This window comes from Nannospalax galili, unplaced genomic scaffold (assembly GCF_000622305.1).
Source record: "Nannospalax galili isolate Female #2095 unplaced genomic scaffold, S.galili_v1.0 scaffold1250, whole genome shotgun sequence".
Taxonomy (NCBI): Eukaryota; Metazoa; Chordata; class Mammalia; order Rodentia; family Spalacidae; genus Nannospalax; species Nannospalax galili.
Window position 1 is genome coordinate 600,480 of NW_008328704.1, and position 19,333 is coordinate 619,812.

Genomic DNA, 19,333 nt, shown 5'->3' on the forward strand with positions numbered 1-19,333 from the left:
GGGAGCCGCACAGTCCTTTAACGTAATTCAGGGCTGGCGACAGGTAGTCTGGAAAGAACATGCAAAGTCTACATGCACCACTGTCAATAGGCCCTGGCTCTAATCCTGATGCAAACTGAGAAACCCTGGCCTGCATGTGGCCCTCACTGCCACTGGGTGTAAGCCTAACCACTATTCCCCAGCCTCACTGACAGGCACTGGGGCCACCAATGAATGTCACAGGTGGTAGAAGCAACAAAGCAGCAGTTGGGATTTCAAGAGTAGAACTTTAATAAAAATAAACTTCACTTTGCAAAGTGCAAATCTGGAAAACAGATAAAAGATCACATAATTCCAGCACCTGTCTTGGGCTCCAGAGCTGAGAGCAGTTTCACAAGAGGGAAGATCCTGGAAGGTCTGCCAGAGAGCTGTAAGGCCCTAGCAGGGCTTGACTAGCTCAGCTTTTCTTGATGGCAGAATAAGGTTTGTGTTTTGGAGTTTTTTGTTTTGTTTTGTTTTTGGTCTTTTTTGAGACAGAGTCTCCCTGTAGCCCCAGCTGTCTTGGAACTGTGTAGACCAGGCTGGCCTTGAACTCAGAGATCTGCCTGCCTCTGCCTCCTGTGTGCTGGGATTAAAGGCGTGCGCCACCACGCCCGGCTTATGTTTTGGGGTTTTTGAGACAGGACTTCAGGGTCCAGATGGATGACCTTGAACTCTTGATTCTCCCTGCCTCTACCTCCCAAGTGCCATGACTACAGGAGTGTGCCACACCAGGCTGAGGATGAGTTTGAAGCTCACTCTCACTGTTACCAGGAGCCGGCATCAGGTGCTCCCTTTTTTGGTGCTGTGAGAGACATTTCTAGCAAAGAATTTTCAACAGCCTTCCTTGGTAAACAGTCCCAGGACAGGCCCCGTCCTTGGTCCTCTCAAGAGGTCTGCTCTGTTTCCCAGAGGCCCAATGTACAGGACATGGACCTGTTCTTATTCTCCTGGTATGTGAGGAGAGGACCCCAAGGACCCCGCAGATACTCTGCCCTTCCTACTACTGAGATCTGGTTTTTCTGAGTACACATCAAGACATCCAGTCAGTAATGACATCCCAGTCTCCATCCAAACCAAACCTGAATTGGGCTTCCCCTGCCTCTCTAGGGATAAGTGGGCAGGTGGACTAGGCTCTACCCAACCCCACCCTGCCCTGGATCTGTCTAGCCTCTAGCAGGTTAGCTATCCTGCTAATCTGCTTTGCCCTGCCCCTGCCTTAGGCTGTACCAAGCCCAAGAGAGCCTCTTAAAACATAGGCTGACCTACATCAGCAGATTCAATAATTAGCTGGATTAAGGGATTGAGTCCTGGGGCTGGAGAGATGGCTCAGCAGTTAAGAACACTGGTTGTTCTTGCAGAAGACCTGGGTTTGAATCCCAGCACCCACATGGCGGCTAACAACTGTCCGTAACTCCAGTTCCAGGGGATCCGACAGCCTCTTCTGTGCACGACATGGGTGCACTTACCTACGTGCAGGCAATACACACGTACGTATAAAATAAAAATAACAAAATATTAAAAAGAAAAAAGCGGGGATTGAGTCCTTTCTACAGTGGTCCTGGCTTGTCTCTGCTGGGGCTGCTGTTTCAGGACTGAAGCCAGACTCTGAGGAAGATACTAGTCTTCCCAGCTGTGTTGTAGAGAAGTGTTGGATCCAACCTTCCCTATATGAGATGGGGTCCCATCAGTGGTCACTTCTAAAAGGACAGTCTTTAAGGAGAAAAAAGACCTCTGATACAGAGCTTATGGTCAGACCCTTCTCCAGAGAGAAGCATTTGCGGTCTTTCCCTAGCCCAGGTCTAGAGCACCTAAGCCAGTTTCCAGAGGTCTGAGTTCCTAGGTTTCTCCATCACAGACAAGCCTGGGACCTCCTCTGGGAAGAGCCACTGGTTAGCTGTGCAGGGGCCACCTCCTGCCGTTGCCACTGCTGCCGCTGCTGCTGAAACTTCTTCAGGGCTCTGTAGGCTTGTACAGCCCGTTCCCGCTCCTCCCCCAGGATTCGCTGTCGGGCCAGTGAAGTGCCTGAAGGCTGGGACACACCACCTGGGCCCAAAAGTGTCTTCAGCATTAGTGACTTCTTGCCAGGCTGAAGAGAGAACAGGTGATGCACAGGCTTAGTCAGGCAAGAAAACAGCAAAAGGCTTTCTGGACCAACAGTTCACAACCCACTAAGGTCCCAGGCAGTCTCCATAGTATACAGTGTACACAGGCTTGATGCTATTCTGGCAGCACTGGGAATGAACGTACCCCACCCTGTGTCACCTGGTCCCTACCAGGTCCCTACGTGGTCCCTACGTACCGTATCTTTGCTTGTACTCCTCCTGGGCTGGGCTGTCAACTCGGGGGGCTGCAACACAACCTCTCCAAACTTGACATTATCTGGAGAGACAACAGACAAAAACCTGCTGCTCACACAACCACCTGCCCTGGTGCCCAGAGCCCCTGCTGCTGCTCACTGACCCTTCCTTAAGGGTCTCATAACTCAGACTCCTCCACTGATCCACAAGCTATGAGCCTGGGGAGATCACAGGTGCCCACCCAGGGGTTCTAGTGAGAAGGGCAGGCCCAGCCCTGGAGGAACCACAGCTCCCATTGGCTGCTATGGGAAGACCTACCTTTCAGCAACTCCTGCTCCAGCCTGTCCACTGCCCTCGCCTCCTTTTTCTCCCGGGCTTTATCTAGTCGCCGTTTCTGGTACCTGGGGAAAAAGTATATGCTGTCCAGGTTCCCTAAAGTCTCATTCCATCTGAGGAGACAGCAGAAGGTCAGCCTGCCTTCGATACATTGGTGGGAAAAGAGCAGGATCTGAACCCACCAGGCTTCCCAAGGGTCCCTAGGCAGTAGTTCTCGGACCCAAGGAATAATTGACAAAGGATGGCAAAGGGGGGCTGGAGAGATGGCTCATCAGTTAAGAGCACTAAGCTGCTCTTGCAGAGGACCTGGGTTTGGTTCCCAGCACCCATGTGGAAGCTAACAACTGTCTATAACTCCAGTTCTAGGGTGTCCAAAGCTCTCTTCTGGCCTCTTTGGGCATTGCACATGTGTGGTGCATGTATATGCAAGCAGGGAAAACAATCATAGACATAAAAATAAATAGGCGTGGTGGCACATACCTTTAATCCCAGCACTTGGGAGGCAGAGGCAGGTGGATCTCTGTGAGTTCAAGGCCAGCCTGGTCTACATAGTGAGTTCCAGGACAGCTGGAGCTACAGGGAGACCCAGTCTCAAAAAGACAATAATAATAATAAATAAATAAATAAATAAACAACCAGGGCTGGTGTGCTGGGGCATGCCTTTAATCCCAGCACTGGGGAGGCAGAGGCAGGTGGATCTCTGTAAGTTCAAGGCAAGCCTGGTCTCCACAGAAAATCCAGGCCAGCTGGGGCTACAGGGATACCCTGTCTCAAAAAATCCAAAAAAAATAGATGGGAAGTGGAGATGGCTTGGTGGTTAAGAACACTGACTACTCTTCCAGAAGACCTGAGTTTGGTTCCCAGCACCCACATCAGGTGGTTCACAACTGCTTGTAACTTCAGCTCCAGGGGATCTGATGCTCTCACCTGGCCTCTGGGGTACTCACACACATAGATTTTATATATATTAAAGGTGTGCGCCACCATGCTCGGCCCAATAAAATATTTTTTAAAAAAGAGATTTATGGTCCAAGCTGGGCGTGGTGGTGCAAGCCCACAGTCCCAGCACTTGGGAGGCAGAGGCAGGCAGAGCTCTGTGAGTTCAAGGCCAGCCTGTTCTACATAGTGAGTTCCAGAACAGCTGGGGCTACAGGGAGACCCTGCTTCAAAAAGACAAAAAAAAAAGATGCGTGTTCCTTATACAAGAGGAAAAACAGGCAACCATTTTTCTTCATTGTTTTTTTGTTTGTCTGAGACAGGGTCTCAAATTGTAGCCCAATCTGTCCTAAACTCATAACAATCCTCCTTCCTCAGCCTCCTGAGTGATGGGATTGTAGGTGTGAGCCACCACGTATAGCTGGAATTGTAGGTGTGAGCCACCACGCATAACTGCATTTTTTCAACTTCAGTGAAAGCTCAGGCTGATTCTTCCTGAAAGTCTTGGTTGATGTATCTCAAAAAAACCTGTTTGCTGAAACCACCTCCCTGCCTGCCCACAAGTCAGGAGTGACCTGAAGCAGGAGGTGGCGAAGTAGATAGGGAAAACCCAAGCTTCTTTGGGCTTCTCCTGGTTGGACACAATCCCTAGGGCTGTACTAGAGAGCATCTAAACCTCTTGATAGTGACTTTATCTCCACTTTATAGTCAAGATGCCAGGCAAAGAGGGTACAGAACTTGCACAAACACAGCTAAAGACACTCACATCTTCAGATCAGGAATACTGGAGATAATCCAGCACAAGCCCAGGTAGGAGGCTGCATGTCAGCTTCACATGGACCCCTGCACAAGGGTGATTCTCTTGAGGACAATTGGATTCCTCTAGTGTTTTTCCAGAGAGAAAAAGGAAAATCAAAACAAGATCCATCTCCCCATGTTGAGAAGTGTTATGGTCAGGACTTTAACTTCTAAGGATTCTCATGATTCATGAGGTGGGGGTATGTAGGGGTTGACTGTGGTAAACCACTGCCATGGAGCTGGAGAGATGGATCACAGTCCTTGTAGAGAACCCAAGTTCAGTTCCCAGCACCCATGCCAGCACCCATGCCAGGTGGCTCCATGGAATCAGATGCCTCTGGCCTCCACAGGCACTTGCATTCACATACACAACAGACACATAGTTTATAAAAAAAAAATTCTTAGAAACAACAAAACAAAACAAAAATTACTCTCATCATAGAGACAAGCATCAGAACCCACAGCCCTGCATCACTGGGGCCTCCAGACTCAACTCACGCTTTCTTCCGCTCAGACTTCTCCTTGGGAGCTGCCTGCACCTCTGGCTGCCGAATGACTTGGTTCTTGCTAAGGAACAGTACGTGCTGGGCCTCCTGCTCCATGCGCTGGATGTAGGCCACATCAGACTCCCCTTTATTTTGCTTGAACTTGGGGACAACGATGTCTGGCTCCTCTCCCTTTGCTTCCTTTTCCAATGTCTTACTGAAGGTCACCCGGGCTGAGGACCAAGAGAGACATCTGCAGTAGGAGTAGCAGGAGGCTCAGGACAGAGCAGATGGTGCTGGGTGAGTGGCCCAAGCACACAGACACAAGAAAGGAAGCCCAGGCTTAGAGATGAGCAGAGATCTAAAATACCTGGCTCAGAACAGCCCTCCAGATGTGGCCTCACAACCAGCCGGCTTCTGTCAAAAACATCCCTTCTATACAATTAGAAAAAGAAACCAGAGTGCCCGATGTGGTGGCACATAGGCACATACCTGTAATCCCAGCCCAGAAGGTGGAGGCAAGAGGATTGTAAGGTTGTGGTCAACCAGGGCTACCTAGCAAGCACTTGGGAGGAAGAGGCAGGTGGATCTCTGTGAGTTGGAGGCCAGCCTGGTCTACATAGTGAGTTCCAGGCCAGCTGGGACTACAGGGAGACCCTATCTCAAAAAGACCAAAAAAATAAATAAAATAATAACACAACAGTGGAGCGGGAGAGATGGCTCAGCAGTTAAGAACATGCACTGCTCACACACACAAAATAGTTGGGTGTGGACCCACACCTTAGAACTGAAGAGACAGAGAGGCTAGCCTGGTCTATATAGCAAGCCCCAGGCAGCTGGGGTTACAGGGAGACCCTATCTCAAAAATAAATAACTAAACAACAAAGCCAGGTGTGGTGGGGCACACCTTTAATCCCCCAGCACTGGGAGGTAGAGGAAGGTGGATCTCTGTGAGTTCGAGGCCAGTCTGGTCTACATAGAGTGCTCTGGGCCAGCTAAAGCTACAGGGAGACCTTGTCTCAAACACACACACACACACACAAAGCCAGAATACACACAAATTACAAAAGAACACTGCTATGTTTGGGGGGAAACAAACCTGTATATATAGGTAAAATACACATTGGATATATATATAAAATCATAAAATACCAACATGTTGGGACACCATGCTGAGGGGCATGAGATGGACAGGTAGGCACCAGCTCATATACGAATGTGGAGGGCAGGCAAGCTCTTTACATGGGTCTGATCAGTCTTCCCCAGCAACGAACTCACCTATTTCCACTGTGGCTTCAGCACTCTGGTCCAAGCAAGTGTCACACACCACTGATAACGGCCCCAGTGGTTCACTCCTATCACACGATCTTTTCTCAAAGGAAATCTGAACTTGTCACCCCAACTTAAACCTGTCTGATGGATCTCCACAACCACTGGGAAGAGCAAGTCCAACACTCCTTCCCATGGCTCCTAAGCTGCAGTCCCACCCAGCACTGACTCCTTTCAAGTCTCTTCTGATTTTTGCTGTTTTGAGACAGTCTCAGTCTGTAGCCCAGGGTGGCCTTGAATGTACAGCAATCCTCCTTCAGCCTCTCGAGTGCAGATTTTACAGATGGGAGCCACCCCATTTGCTTTCAAACCTCATCTGCAACCACAGCGCCATCACCTTGACCTGGTGGCACTTCCCTCAGAGCTCCGTCCCACCCCCTGCATGCTCCCAGCAAGACTCACAGGCATATTTCCCGTCTCAAATGCCACATAGAATTTGGACAGTGGATGGGTTCAGGCAAGCTCTGCTGGCACTCAGCAGCAGGTGCACTTACCCTCTCTCTTTCTCTTCTTGTTACTGAGCTCTCTTTTCATGTCCTGCCTGCTCCTCATAATCTCGCGGAGTCGGAAAGGGATCTCTTGCTCATCCTGGTTCCTGGGCTTACAATTCACTTTCTTGTTTTCTTTCCTGTAAAAGAACCCAGAAGTGGGGCTGGAGAGATGGTTAAGTGGTTAAGAGCACCGGCTGCTCTTGCTGAGGACCCAGGTTTGAATCCCAGCACCCACATAGCAGCTAACAATCATCAGTAACTCCAGTTCCAGGGGATCCGATGCCCTCTTCTGACCTCCGCAGGCACTGCATGACACATGTGCACTCACATGCATACAGGCAATACACTCATACACATAAAATAGAAATAATAAATAAAAGACTTGAGAGATGGCTCAGCAGTTAAGAACACTGGTTTGTTCTTGCAGAAGACCTGGGTTCGAATCCCAGCATCCACAAGGCAGCTAACAACTGTCCATAACTCCAATCCCAGGGGATCCGACAGCCTCTTCTGACCAATGCGGGCATTGCACGACCCGGGTGCACTTGCCTACATGCAGGCAATACACGCATACACATAAAATAAAAATAATAAATAATGCCGGGCGTGGTGGAGCACTCCTTTAATCCCAGCACCCGGGAGGCAGAAGCAGGTGAATCTTTGTGAGTTCAAGGCCAGCCTGGTCTACACAATGACTTCCAGGACAGCTGGGGCTACAGGGAGACCCTGTCTCAATAAGACAAAAATAAAAAAAAATTCAAAACGAAAGAACCCAGAAGTGAGACTCTTCCCAAGAACATAAGCAGAAACAGACTAAGGAACGGTTAAGCCTGTTAAGAGCTAGAGGGGTGCAGGGGCCAAGAACAGGTCCTCTCCTCAAGAACAGGTCCCCACCCACCCAGGCTGCCTGGAAGCGGTTCTCGCAGCATGCTGAAGACGAAAGGCAGAGGCGCCAGGCGGGGCTGGCCTGGGGTAACCTCGGGGCCTCTCCGCTGCAGCACCCACCTGCGCTGTCCCCGAGCCTGCTGTCCCCTCGGCTGCAGCCGTTCCAGGCCCCGAGGCCCCGCCGATCGCGCACTCGCCTGCGCTGCGCGGCGGGGACCAGCCATGGCAGCCCCAGCAAGCGCCCCACGCGAAGCCACGTCCTGCAAAGTCCCGCCCAGCGAGCGCCACTTCCGCTTCCTGCGCCCAGCCCCGGGGCTCCGGCCTCCAGCCTAGCTCTGGAGCCCGGCTGCGGCCATGCTGCTGCGGAGTGTGACCCAGGGAGGCCGGACGGTGGGCGCCGCCATCTGCTGCTCGGCAAGTACCCGCGGGCGGAGCGGGCCGAGGGCTTGGGGTGTCCCCGGTGTGCACCGTGCACACTCACCGAGTGCTGGTGCGAGTGCGCCAGGCCTGGGCCACGCACGAGTTAGTGTCACCTCTGCGGAGTAACACTGACCAGCGAGTGAATGGGTAACGGACAGTTGTTAGCTGCCTCACCCTGCTTAGGGTGAGCAGCAGGGAAGGAGACCCGAAGGCCCTTGAGAGATGAGAGATGGAGGATGGGATGACCCCAGATCCTGAAGCATCCCTTGTGCTGTGATGCAAGAGTGACGCTGTCAGTCAGCACAGAGCACGGGCAGAGCTTGGCTGCACTGGTTGATGAGGACCACCAGCTCTGTGGCCTTCCCTCATCCTGTCCAGGATCAGTCATCTAGTCAATAAGCTAGAGGTGTCTGTTGGAGCCTGGGACCCGAACAAGGCCCTCGGCAATCTCATACCAACCAGTATGTTCACTGCACAGATGGGAAAAATGAGTATTGAGAAGTGAAATACAATAACTTGCCTAAGGTCATGCAGGAAGAGGGTAGGCTGAGGCTGTTGAACCACCTGTCCAGTACCGGAAAGGATGAGCATTCCCCAGATTTGGGGATCATGCCTTAGCAGCTTCCTGGAGAGTCACGTTCTTTCATCTCCATCCGCAGGGGACTCGCTCGCTCTCCAACTGGGTCTGCTGCCTGAGGCTTCCTGGAGGAGGAGACAATGTTCTTCACAGACATCGAGCTCCAGTGCAAGCCACTGATGGCTGCAGAGAGCTGGGAACAGACCATAGGGATGAAGGCTCCCAGGCAGGTGCAGAGGGTACCAAGGATCCCAAGGCCTCCCTGCCCAATGGGAGTCCCGTAGGACCCCTCTACACTCTGCCACCTGACCTCCAGCCCCCCACAAACTGCTGCATGAGTGGCTGCCCTAACTGTGTATGGGTGGATTATGCCGAGGCTCTGCTGAGGCACTACCAGGATGGAGGGAAGCAGGCCCTAAATGCCATAGAGGAACATGTGACAGATGAGAACCTCAAAGCCTTCCTCAGAATGGAGATCAGGCTCCGCATACAGGCTGGAGGCTGAGACAATCTGCCCAGGACACCTCACCGTGGACAGATACCACCCAGGCAACTCCTGCTTAGGAAGCAACAGGGCCACTTTTATTCAGGAGTCTGGAGGACTTCAGGTATCTGTCAGGGATAGGAGCTATTGTGTAACTTAAGAATAAATAAGCCAAGGAGTTGGGGACTTAGCTCAGTGGTAGAGCGCTTGCCTAGCAAGTGCAAGGCCCTGGGTTTGGTCTTCAGCTCTGAAAAAAAAATAAAATTAAAAAAAATAAAATAAAATAAAAATAAATAAATAAGTAAGCCACCTTAGTCCCGGCACTTGGGAGGCACAGGCAGGTGGGTCTCTGTGAGTTCAAGGCCAACCTGGTCTACATACTGAGTTCCAGGCCAGCTGGGGCTACAGGGAGACCCTGTCTCAAAAGGACAAAAAAAAAAAAAGAATAAATCAATCTCTGTGACAGCCATGCAGGAAGCTTTTGAGCTGTTCCTCTGCCTGTGTTGCCTTGTCAAGGAAAGCAGGTGCAGGCTGGTGAGCACCTGTAAAGGTGAAATGAGATACCTGTCTCTCCTAACGTGCCTGTGGCAGGAGCCCGTCCAGGTCCCCGTGTTCCTAGGATGCTCTGCTGATGGTCAACTCTAGCTGGGAAGGGCCCAGCTCCTCTCTGTCTCCTGCTGGGTCCTTGGGGGAGATGTTCTTTCTACCATGTAGAGGCAGAGGGTCAGTCCATTGAGTTCTGAGTACTGAACAAAGGCAGTTGGGGGCGAAGGGCCCAGTTCCAGAACTATCTTCTAGGAACTAGCCAGGAATGGGCTTAAATGTATTTTACCTACTTACCGTGGTTAAGGGGAAAGCTGGGATTGCAGAGTAGCTTCCTGAGGAATTTGAGCTGACACATAGGTCCTCTCTTATGTTTGGTATTTCACATAAACAACAGGACTTTAGTATTTCTTGTAACAACAGAACTGAGACCACAGGGTGGGGCACCTTACTAGTGAGTGACTGGACACAGTTCAAGCTGGCATCTTGGGTTAATGCATGCCATTCAAAGCACTCAGAACCAAGACTGGGCCCAGATAAGCATGAAATGGTGACTGCACCTTTTGGACCGCAGACTCTTACATAGCCATGTACTGTGGGTTGAAACATTCTGAAGGGTCTGTGAAATAGTGTTCCTATGCCTTTAAGAAGATGCTTGGTGGGGCTGGAGATGGCTCAGCAGTTAGGAACACTGGCTGTTCTTGCAGAAAACCCGGGTTTGAATCCCAGCACCCACATGGCAGCTACCAACTGTCCACAACTCCAGTCCTGGGAATCTGAGAGCCTCTTCTGACCTCCATGGGCATTGCACAACACGGGTGCACTTACCTACATGAAGGCAATACATGCATACACGTAAAATAAAAATAATAAATCAAAAAATTTTAAAAAAATGCTTGGTGGCCAAGCATGGTGGCGCATGCCTTTAATCCCAGCACTTGGGAGGCAGAGGCAGGCGGATCTCTGTGAGTTCAAGGCCAGCCTGGTCTACATAGTGAGTTCCAGGATAGCTGGGACTACAGGAAGACCCTATCTCAAAAAGACCAAAAAAAAAAAAAAAGAAGAATATGCTTGGTAAATTTAGCCAAACCTTGGACATGTATGCCTGAAGGACCTTGTCTCATGAGAAAGTTTATGCAGGAACGCCTGTTCAGTAGTTATCTCCGGAATGCTGGCATTCCTCTAGTTTCTCAGGAGACAGGTTTTTTTTTTTTGGTCTTTTAGAGACAGGGTCTCCCTGTAGCCCCAGCTGATCTGAATTCACTATGTAGACCAGGCTGGCCTTGAACTCACAGAGATCCGCCTGCCTCTGCCTCCCAAGTGCTGGGATTAAAGGTGTGCACCACCACACCGGCTCAGGAGACAGTTTTATCTCTCAAGGCATATTTATCCTGGTCATTATATTTTGCTTAACCGCTATATTCCAGCCTCTTTATTATTAGCCACTGTTCTGTAAACTTTCAACTGTAGCTCTGATGAGTATGAGCATAAAAACAGCTGCCTGTGCTTTTGGCACTCCTGCGTGGATGAAGGAACAGGAGTAAGAAATCAAACCACAGGAACCGCCTGTCTTTTTCCAGTTCTGTGTAATCCATTCAGGTTCCATGTGGCTGCCCCCCTGGCAACCACACATTCCCTCCTGGGGGCTGGAGAGGTGGCTCAGCAGTTAAGAGCATTTACTGTTCAGTTCCCAGCAACTCACAACCACCTGTAACTCCAGTTCCAGAGGCTCTGACACCATGTGTTGGCCTCCAGGGGCTCCTGCACACATGTGGTGTACATAAACATTTCAAATACACACATACACATAATATAATAAATAAATAGGAAGCATTTCCTTTTGGAGAAAGGTTCAAAAGACTCAGGAAGTAAACAAAATGTGTAAGACTTGGGAGTGCTGGAGAGATGGCTCAGTGGCTAGGAACATTTGCTGCTCTTGCAGAAGACCTGGGTTCCGTTCCCAGCACCCACATGACAGCACTCAACTATGTGTAAACTTCAGTTCTATGAGGTCTGGTGCCCTACACACACAGTGCATATATACACATTTAAAAAAATGTTAAAACTGTATAAAACTCAGGAAACTCCTAAAACAAGATTCACAGAGCCCATCCCTAAGGTGAGCTAAACAGTAAACAGCTGTTGGGCAGAGGAAACGAGCCAGCTGAGGTGCCTGGACATTATGTAGGGAGCTCTAAGCATGCAGGATTTGTGAATTATTACCCATCGTAGAGTGAGTTTTCTGGTGATGTGGCTGCCTTTGAGGCATTCAAGGTCCTGTAAGTAACTCCAAAGAACTCATAAGTTCACCAAGCTAGTCTTGGGTGGAATGATTTCTTTGCTGTGCCACTAGTGCCCTTTCTAGGGTAAATAGGCGTTTGTTCACATATCCCCAGGAAAAGTTTAGCACCAGTGAATCCTACAAAAATCAGTATTTCTGGCATTTGACAGTTGTGGCAAAGGCCAGTGAGGTCATGTGGTATGGGAAGCCCCCAAAAAGAAGTCTGTTAAGGTTCAGATAGCCCCACCCCCTCACCAAGGACTTCTCATGCTCCTGAGAAAAGGGAACAGAACTGATAAGCACCTTGGTTTTTGAAGTCAAGAGAAACAGACTTTTCTCCACTGTTTGGCCAACACAGCAGGCTTCCCCTTTGATCTCTAAAAAGGACAGGTTTTAACAGTCCTGCTCTTCTACTCCCCCCCCCAACTTAAAAAAAAAATACATCTTCCCACCTTCTGCAGGAAGCAGAAACCTCCCTTTCAAAAAGACCCCAGCTCAAGACCTGGGCAGACATTTTCCCTGCCCACAAGGGAATCTGTCCCATGTGTTCCTTTGCTAATAAACCCTATTTTGATGGAGTTTTATCTGTGCCTCAGTGCCTCATCCTCCATTCACTCGTTCTCTGCTTTTTATCTATCAAAGTCATTGGCTAGCCTCTTGCCGTGGGCCCCCATCTGCTCCTGGGTATAGTGGCACTCAGGCCCTCTGACTCTGCCATACTGGCCTGGACATTATCGTCCTGTCTTCATCCATTCAGTCTACAAGTTCCTTACCAAGCATCTGTGAAGTGCCTAGTAGTAGACTCGACACCAGCAGTGGAACATTTCACCCCAGCCACATCCACTTCAGTGCAGAAGATGGAGATGAACACATGAATCATCCAGAGCTGGATGTGGTGGCACATACCTCTAATCCCAGTACTTGGAAGGCAGAGGAGGATGAGGAGTTCATGACCATCCTTAGCTGTATAACAAGTTTAAAGCCAGCCTCAGCTACGTGAGACCCTGTCTCCAAAAACCGTTCCATCCAAACATGTAAATAATTGTGAAAAAAAGAAAGTCAGCTGAAATAGGTGTCTTATCCCAGCCTGAGGGGCTGTCCTAAGAAGTGACAGTGGGCCAGAGCCCTAGCGGTCCTAGAGAAGGAAGTTAGAAGAAGCCAAGAGGCACAGGAAACGGGCCACGTAGAGTAGCATGTGTAAAGGCTTTGGGGTCAGAAAGTAAGAAGCAGGACTGAAAGGCAGGGATTGTCCCAGAGCTTTAGGGCCCACAAAGACGGGCTCTTCAGTGTTTGGGTCAGAAAGGGAGGGGCAAGTCTGAGCCAGAACTGTCTGGAAGATGGTCCTACAGGTGGTCAGAATCATAATTTCCCTCCCCTTCTTGGTCATCTGCTGGATCTGGATGTCCTTCCTTCAGACCCTTGACTCTACCCAATCCCCTTCAGCCCATCCCTGACATCCTGGGCAAGTCGTGCCCTCTCTTGGGGTCCAACTATCTCATTAATGTGATGTCAGAGAACATTAATCCGATCATTAGAAATAGGATAAATGCCTGGACTGGTGCCCTGATGAAAGCAGATCCAGCCACACTGGTACCTGTGGCTCCCTGAGACCTGTCCAGCACTTGGTGAGTAGTGACCCACCCTGTTGTCCTTTGGGGCAGCCAGGCATCTGTTCCTTCCCCACCCCCCACCCCCCACCCCAGACTGTCAGGAGTGAACAGGCCTTTGCTTCCTCTGCTGAGCTCCGTGTCCTCCCTACCCTCCTCTCCCCTGCCCCCATTCTTCCGAGAAGACACCCTGCCAGTCACCTCTTCTGCTTCTCCACAGTGTCAAATGGTAGTGCCTCCGTCCCCAAGGCCAGCAACCTAATCGGCTGAGTGGCACCAGCCACAGGTCAGGCTGGGTAGCTCAGGCATGGAGACAGCACTGGGTAATTGGAATTCTGTTAGGAATTCCCATGAGGAGTCCATGGCCTTCAACCAGAGAGTGTTCAACTGTCTGGGAAGTGAAGAATGGCTGCCCCAGAGCCCTGGCTCCTCCCCGGCTGGAGCAGGCCCCAAGGACAGAGGCTAAACCTCGGGAGTGGGGAGGAGAGCCCCTGTGATTGGGGTAGACCTTGCTTGGAGCAGAGCCACTTGTCCTTGCTTCCTGGTCAGCCTCAGCCCGCATGCTCCAAAGAGCTGGCAGTGGCCCAACACTAGAGTCATCACTATACAGTAGGTCTAGGGGCAGGAAAAGACACTGAGAGGTGGTCCCTTGGGATACCTAGGGGAAGGGGACAGTACCTCCTGTCTGGGTCAGTGTGTGGCCTCAGAACCTTCTGGTAGCATGTGGGGTTTATGCAACCCCCAGGAAGTGCTGGGAGATTAGGAGTCTCCTTCAGGTGTTAGTAGGATTACAGAAAGCTGTGCTGCCCTTGACCAATGTCACTGGGGCTTAGGGCTCACCCTGTATGATGTCTATAAGAATATGGCCTTGCTGAGCGTGGTGGTGCACACCTTTAATCCCAGCACTTGGGAGGCAGAGTCCCAGCACTTGGGAGGCAGAAGCAGGTGGATCTCTGTGAGTCCTGGGCCAGTTGGGGCTACAGGGAAACCCTGTCTCAAAAAGACCAAATAAATAAATAAATAAATAAATAAATAAATAAATAAATAAATAAATAAATGTATGGCCTCATGCAGGGCAGCAGAGTCCTGCTTAGCCACACCGGAACCCCAAAATGATGCTTGATCTGATCAAGCCCCAAGCCAGTGAGCTAGCGAGCAGCCTCAGGGTTTGATGCCCAGCAGGGCTCAGGAGAGCCCCAACCTCACTGCCCTTTCTGAGCCCTGCTTCTGGTGTGGCTCTCAGAAATGGAGGCGGGTGAGGGGTACCCAGCTCAGCAGTGCCTGGTTCAGATAGGCACCTTCCTAGCTCATTCTTGGGTCCTATTTTGTGAAGTGTTATTTATCAGCACCAAGTCCCAACCCAAGGGACAGATAATAAAAACAACAAACACATCAGTATGAATAAAGACAGTCACAGAAGCATATAAATAAAAGAGGAATTCAGCCAGAATGTAATATGAAGACTTAAATCAGGGCCTGGGGACACAGGGTGCCCATGGGATCGGGTCAGAGGAGGCCTTCTTGAAAAGGACCTGGAGCCAGTGAGAGCAGCCTGGAGCTGACAATCAGAAAGGGAAAGCCAGGGACTGTGACGATGACCCACAGGACCAGGAGCCAGGGTCCTTTGGGTATCATCCTAGTCCCTGCAGAGGTCCCCAGAAAGCGTTCAATGGAATGATATGACTGGGTCAGAGTCTGCATTGGAAGGAGGGAGGGTGCAGGCATCCAGGGAGGTAGTAAGAAGTCTTGGTTTGAGGCATGTTGTGAGGCCAGAAGGATGGGTTTGGTGCAGATTGGGAGTGTGGGGTGGGGACCAGGACTTTCTCTGAGTGGTGTGTGGCTGGTAGCCATTGGGGGTGGGGACTAGGCCGGGAAGAGGACACTGCTGAGGCTCTAGTGGAGCTGGAAGGTGGTTCCCTGGGATGAGGACCTCCCCTGGGTGTCAGTGCCTCTGCTCCCAGGATTGGGGGGAGTGGGAGAGCTTATAGGGATCCTGTTGGTCTGCCCCCAGCCTGCATGAGGAGTCCAGCCCACCCTGACAGAGGCCAGAAACCAAGGGTCACTGCAGCATCTCTGCCGGCCTCTACCATGAACCTGGAGCCACCCAAGGCAGAGATACGATCAGCCACCGGGGTTGTAGGAGGACCAGTTACCCCCAAGAAAGGACCGCCTAAATTTAAGCAGCGGCAGACCAGACAGTTCAAGAGCAAGCCCCCCAAGAAAGGCGTCCAAGGGTGAGCGGAGCAGCGGAACTAGGGCTGGGACAGGCTGTATGGGAAGACAACCTGGAGGGTGGGGCGGAGCTTCCGCTGCTGTGCTTTGGAATGTGTTCCTGCCATCCTTATGACTGGCAGGCATTTCTCAGGGGCCTCAGCAGTGCTGGGAAAACTGGAAGGCCTACCATCTACTCCAGGCACTGCAGCCAGATATGTCTGGAGAGCAGGCTACTCCTTCCCAGGGACTCAGGGACTCAGCCACGGCTTCACCTCTGGGATAGGCATGCACCCCTCCACACTCACCTATACCCACACAGACACCCACAGGTGGATACCCAGAGATACCACTTTAGTTGATTTTCTATCACTATAACAAAATACTAGAGGCTGAGTACTTTATGCAGAAAATATTTATTGTGCTCACAGTTTGGGAGATTGAAAGTCCCAGGAGGGGTGGCCCTAACCATCTGACATCTGGTAAGGGCCTTTTGACTACATCATTACCTGGTAGATGATGTCTTGACCAGGAGTACTGGCAAGAGGCACAGATCACATATGGATAGAAGATGCTAGAAAGCAGAAAGGGGCCAGGCTTTCCCCTCTGCAGGGTTAGAACCCTGTCCTATGAGGGCCATATTAATCCCAGCAAGGTGCCTTCATGACCCAGTGACCTGTTTGCCGCCCCCCCCCTTAAAGACCCACCACCTCTCAGTGCCCTTACGCTTGGAACCAAGTCTCCAACTCATGAGTCTTCCAGGGATAAGCCACAGTGAGCACATTGAGACATATACGGCACCCTCATACCCACCCACAGGCCCCTGTCATATTCTTGCATGGGCCCACAGCCCACACTATGAGTTTATGTCCATGCCTGTTCATGTGCACCTGGGCTTGCCCTTCCTTTACTGGGCCTCAGCCCATGAATCTGCACTGTGTTTGGTGGGAAGTAACTGTCATGCCCTGCCTAAGAGCAGACGTAGGAGAGGAAGCCTCCAGCCTGGTCTCCTGGAGAGAGCTGGGTCCAGACTTTGGGCCACCATCCTTGACCACTCTGTCCTTGCAGGTTTGGGGATGACATCCCTGGAATGGAAGGCCTGGGAACAGGTACGACTGGGGATTGTGACATCTAGAGAACCCTCCTAGGTCCCCACCCCACAGGCTTGCTCCCATGGCTCCAGGCTCCCCTGTGTATTGCTTAGGCTGATCCCATTTTGTCCCTCATGTTTCTTCCAACATCAAGCTTCAGATTCTACTTATAGGGGTAGTTCCCATGGGGGGGGTGTTTCCTAGGCATAGGAGATCCCCTTGATGTCCCTTGTCCTGTTGGCAAAGGATCCTTTGGGCTCTTCCCTTGGGTCTGACACATTTCCCTTTGCTGGATGCAGGACCCAGAAGACAGTTCCCAAAGCTGGGGCATCCTGGGAGGAAGATCTGCCCCTAGAATCTATGCTCTCATTTAGGACAAAAGGGATGGTTTCTATTTGGGGTGTAGAAAACAAGGCAACGGGATGGGGGTCTGACCACACCCTTCCTACAGACATCACGGTCATCTGCCCTTGGGAGGCCTTCAACCACCTGGAGCTGCATGAGCTGGCCCAATACGGCATCATTTAGCCAGGGCCCTGCTGTGTGAGCCCTGTGAAGGAGCCCTGCTGGAGTCCCACTGTACCCCACCACCCACTCTAAGCCCTGCCCAGGACTCCTACCTGAGCCCAAGCCTGAGTCCCCAGCCCAGGTTGTCCCTGCCCTCCAGGTGGGACCACCTCAGGTCTTGACTGAAGCTACCAGGAACCTACAAGCCTCCCCATGACACCCTGCTGACCTTCCAAAGACAGTGGTCTGCAGGAAGAAGGAAGGCAAACCCCAGCCCCACAAACCTAACTCTAACCCCAACCCTCCTGTGTCTGGAATGCAGGAAGGAGCCCCCTTCCAGGAGTGTTTCCCCATGCTGCCTCCCCCCTGCAGCCCTTCCAGCTGGGTGTCCTGGGGTGGGACACTGTGACTGTCTAGAGTCCTGGGGCATGTGGTAAATGAGGCTGCTCCTCCCATCACATCAGCCTTTCACAACACAGCCTATCCTTGTCCCTATTTCAAAATAAATTAGCATGTCCTTGCTTGTCTGGGGTGCATCTGTGGTGAGGTTGCTTTATCAGAACATGGAGGAAAGTACAGGGCAGTGGAGGCAGGAGAGGCTTGCCAGGAGGAGAGATAGAAAACCCCCACTGGTCACACACTCCACAGAGCCTTAGCCTCGAGGCCCTGGACATATGAGCCAGGCCATGACCCTCACCTACTCCTGGTGGCCACAGTCAGTAAAATAGACTACCCAAGAAGACAAGAAAGGACAAAGCCTTGAAGCCCCAGCTCTCCCCCTCACACAGTTGAGAAAACCCAAATGTGGGGATCTGGTGAGTCCCTGATGACCCATCCAGTTCATCCCGAGACTGACAACTAACTGATCATTGATATGCACCCATGGTGACCTGGGGATTCCACACACAGGAGCAAGGCACATGGCCACATACTTGGGCCAAGTATCCCAGCAGCACTGTGACACTGAGTCATCCTTGGGGTGAATAGAACATGACTCTCAGAATGACCCCCTGTGCTGGGCATGGTGATACACACCTGTAATCCCAGCATTTAGGAGATAGAGGCAGGAGGATCAGATGTTTAAGGTTATCCTCAGCTATATAGCAAGTTCAAGACCAGCCGGAATACATGAAATCCTATCTCATTTAAAAAAAAAAAAAAAAAAAAGGCCGGGCATGGTGGTACATGCCTTAAATTCCAGCACTTGAGAGGCAGAAGCAGACAGATCTCTGTGAGTTCAAGGCCAGCCTGGTCTACCTGATGAGTTCCAGGCCAGCTGCGGCTACAAGGAGCCCCTGTCTCAAAAAGATAAAAAATAATAAAATTAAAAAATTTAGCCGGGCATGGTAGCACACACATTTAATCCCAGCACTTGGGAGGCAGAGGTAGGTGGATCTCTGTGAGTTCGAGGCTAGCTTCGTCTCCATTAGCGAATCCAGGCCAGCTGCGGCTACAGGGAGACCTTGTCTCAAAAAGACAAAAATTTAAAAATTTAAAAAACTAATAATTATTGACAGTTGGTTACTGCTGGGTGAGGAAGAGCTGATCTTAAAGAGAGGGACTCTAAAGAGGCTGCCTAGTTCGCCCCAGTGGACGAACTTGCACTGAGGGACATCTGGGGAAACTAACTTGACGTGATAGACCTTAACAAAAATAACAATATATGAATTCCAGTGGGTGGGGCTATGAAAGGGGGGCCAGTGGGGAAGGAATTATAAAGACGATTAAGATGTTCTGGTCATGGTGGTGCATGCACGCCTTTAATCCCAGCACTTGGGAGGCAGAGGCAGGTGGATCTCTGTGAGTTCAAGTCCAGCCTGGTCTATAGAGTAAGTTCCAGGCCAGCTGGGGCTACAGGGAGACCCTGTCTCAAAAAGACCAAATAAAAAAAATTAAGATGTTCTGTATGAAATACACAAAATTTACAAAAAAACAAAACAAAACAACCCCCCCCCCAAAAAAAACCCAAACCAGGAAGGAAATAGGAAAAATAAAGACCTTTTGTGGTCCCACTTAGGAACAGACAGACTATGG

General features: G+C 50.9%; 3 protein-coding genes across 3 annotated transcripts; 2 read left to right on the forward strand and 1 right to left on the reverse strand.

Moving 5' to 3' along the window:
• Positions 1-621: 621 nt before the first annotated feature.
• Ccdc137 (coiled-coil domain containing 137) lies at positions 622-7,861 on the reverse strand. Its single transcript, XM_008828578.3, has 6 exons — positions 7,699-7,861; positions 6,697-6,830; positions 4,887-5,106; positions 2,637-2,719; positions 2,321-2,400; positions 622-2,107 (listed from the first exon to the last, which is right to left on the reverse strand). Exons 1-6 carry the CDS (start codon positions 7,800-7,802, stop codon positions 1,871-1,873), a joined length of 858 nt encoding a protein of 285 aa, XP_008826800.1. The 5' UTR covers positions 7,803-7,861; the 3' UTR covers positions 622-1,870.
• Positions 7,844-9,355, forward strand: Oxld1 (oxidoreductase like domain containing 1). The gene is made up of 2 exons (XM_008828566.3): positions 7,844-7,992; positions 8,658-9,355. Exons 1-2 carry the CDS (start codon positions 7,933-7,935, stop codon positions 9,078-9,080), a joined length of 483 nt encoding a protein of 160 aa, XP_008826788.1. The 5' UTR covers positions 7,844-7,932; the 3' UTR covers positions 9,081-9,355.
• A 6,144-nt stretch (positions 9,356-15,499) lies between these two features.
• Pde6g (phosphodiesterase 6G) lies at positions 15,500-17,784 on the forward strand. The gene is made up of 3 exons (XM_029560948.1): positions 15,500-15,724; positions 16,770-16,810; positions 17,244-17,784. Exons 1-3 carry the CDS (start codon positions 15,507-15,509, stop codon positions 17,318-17,320), a joined length of 336 nt encoding a protein of 111 aa, XP_029416808.1. The 5' UTR covers positions 15,500-15,506; the 3' UTR covers positions 17,321-17,784.
• The last annotated feature ends 1,549 nt before the right edge of the window (positions 17,785-19,333 follow it).

Coding starts and splice junctions, on each gene's coding strand:
- Ccdc137 (XM_008828578.3), bottom strand. CDS start 7,802: ATGGCTGGTCCCCGCCGCGCAGCGCAGGCGAGTGCGCGATCGGCGGGG. Junction 2,401..2,636: donor GGAGCAGGAGTTGCTGAAAG/GTAGGTCTTCCC, acceptor TTGTCTCTCCAG/ATAATGTCAAGTTTGGAGAG. Junction 2,108..2,320: donor GGAGTACAAGCAAAGATACG/GTACGTAGGGAC, acceptor TTCTCTCTTCAG/CCTGGCAAGAAGTCACTAAT.
- Oxld1 (XM_008828566.3), top strand. CDS start 7,933: ATGCTGCTGCGGAGTGTGACCCAGGGAGGCCGGACGGTGGGCGCCGCC. Junction 7,993..8,657: donor GCGCCGCCATCTGCTGCTCG/GCAAGTACCCGC, acceptor CTCCATCCGCAG/GGGACTCGCTCGCTCTCCAA.
- Pde6g (XM_029560948.1), top strand. CDS start 15,507: ATGAGGAGTCCAGCCCACCCTGACAGAGGCCAGAAACCAAGGGTCACT. Junction 15,725..16,769: donor CCCAAGAAAGGCGTCCAAGG/GTGAGCGGAGCA, acceptor CTGTCCTTGCAG/GTTTGGGGATGACATCCCTG. Junction 16,811..17,243: donor AATGGAAGGCCTGGGAACAG/GTACGACTGGGG, acceptor CCCTTCCTACAG/ACATCACGGTCATCTGCCCT.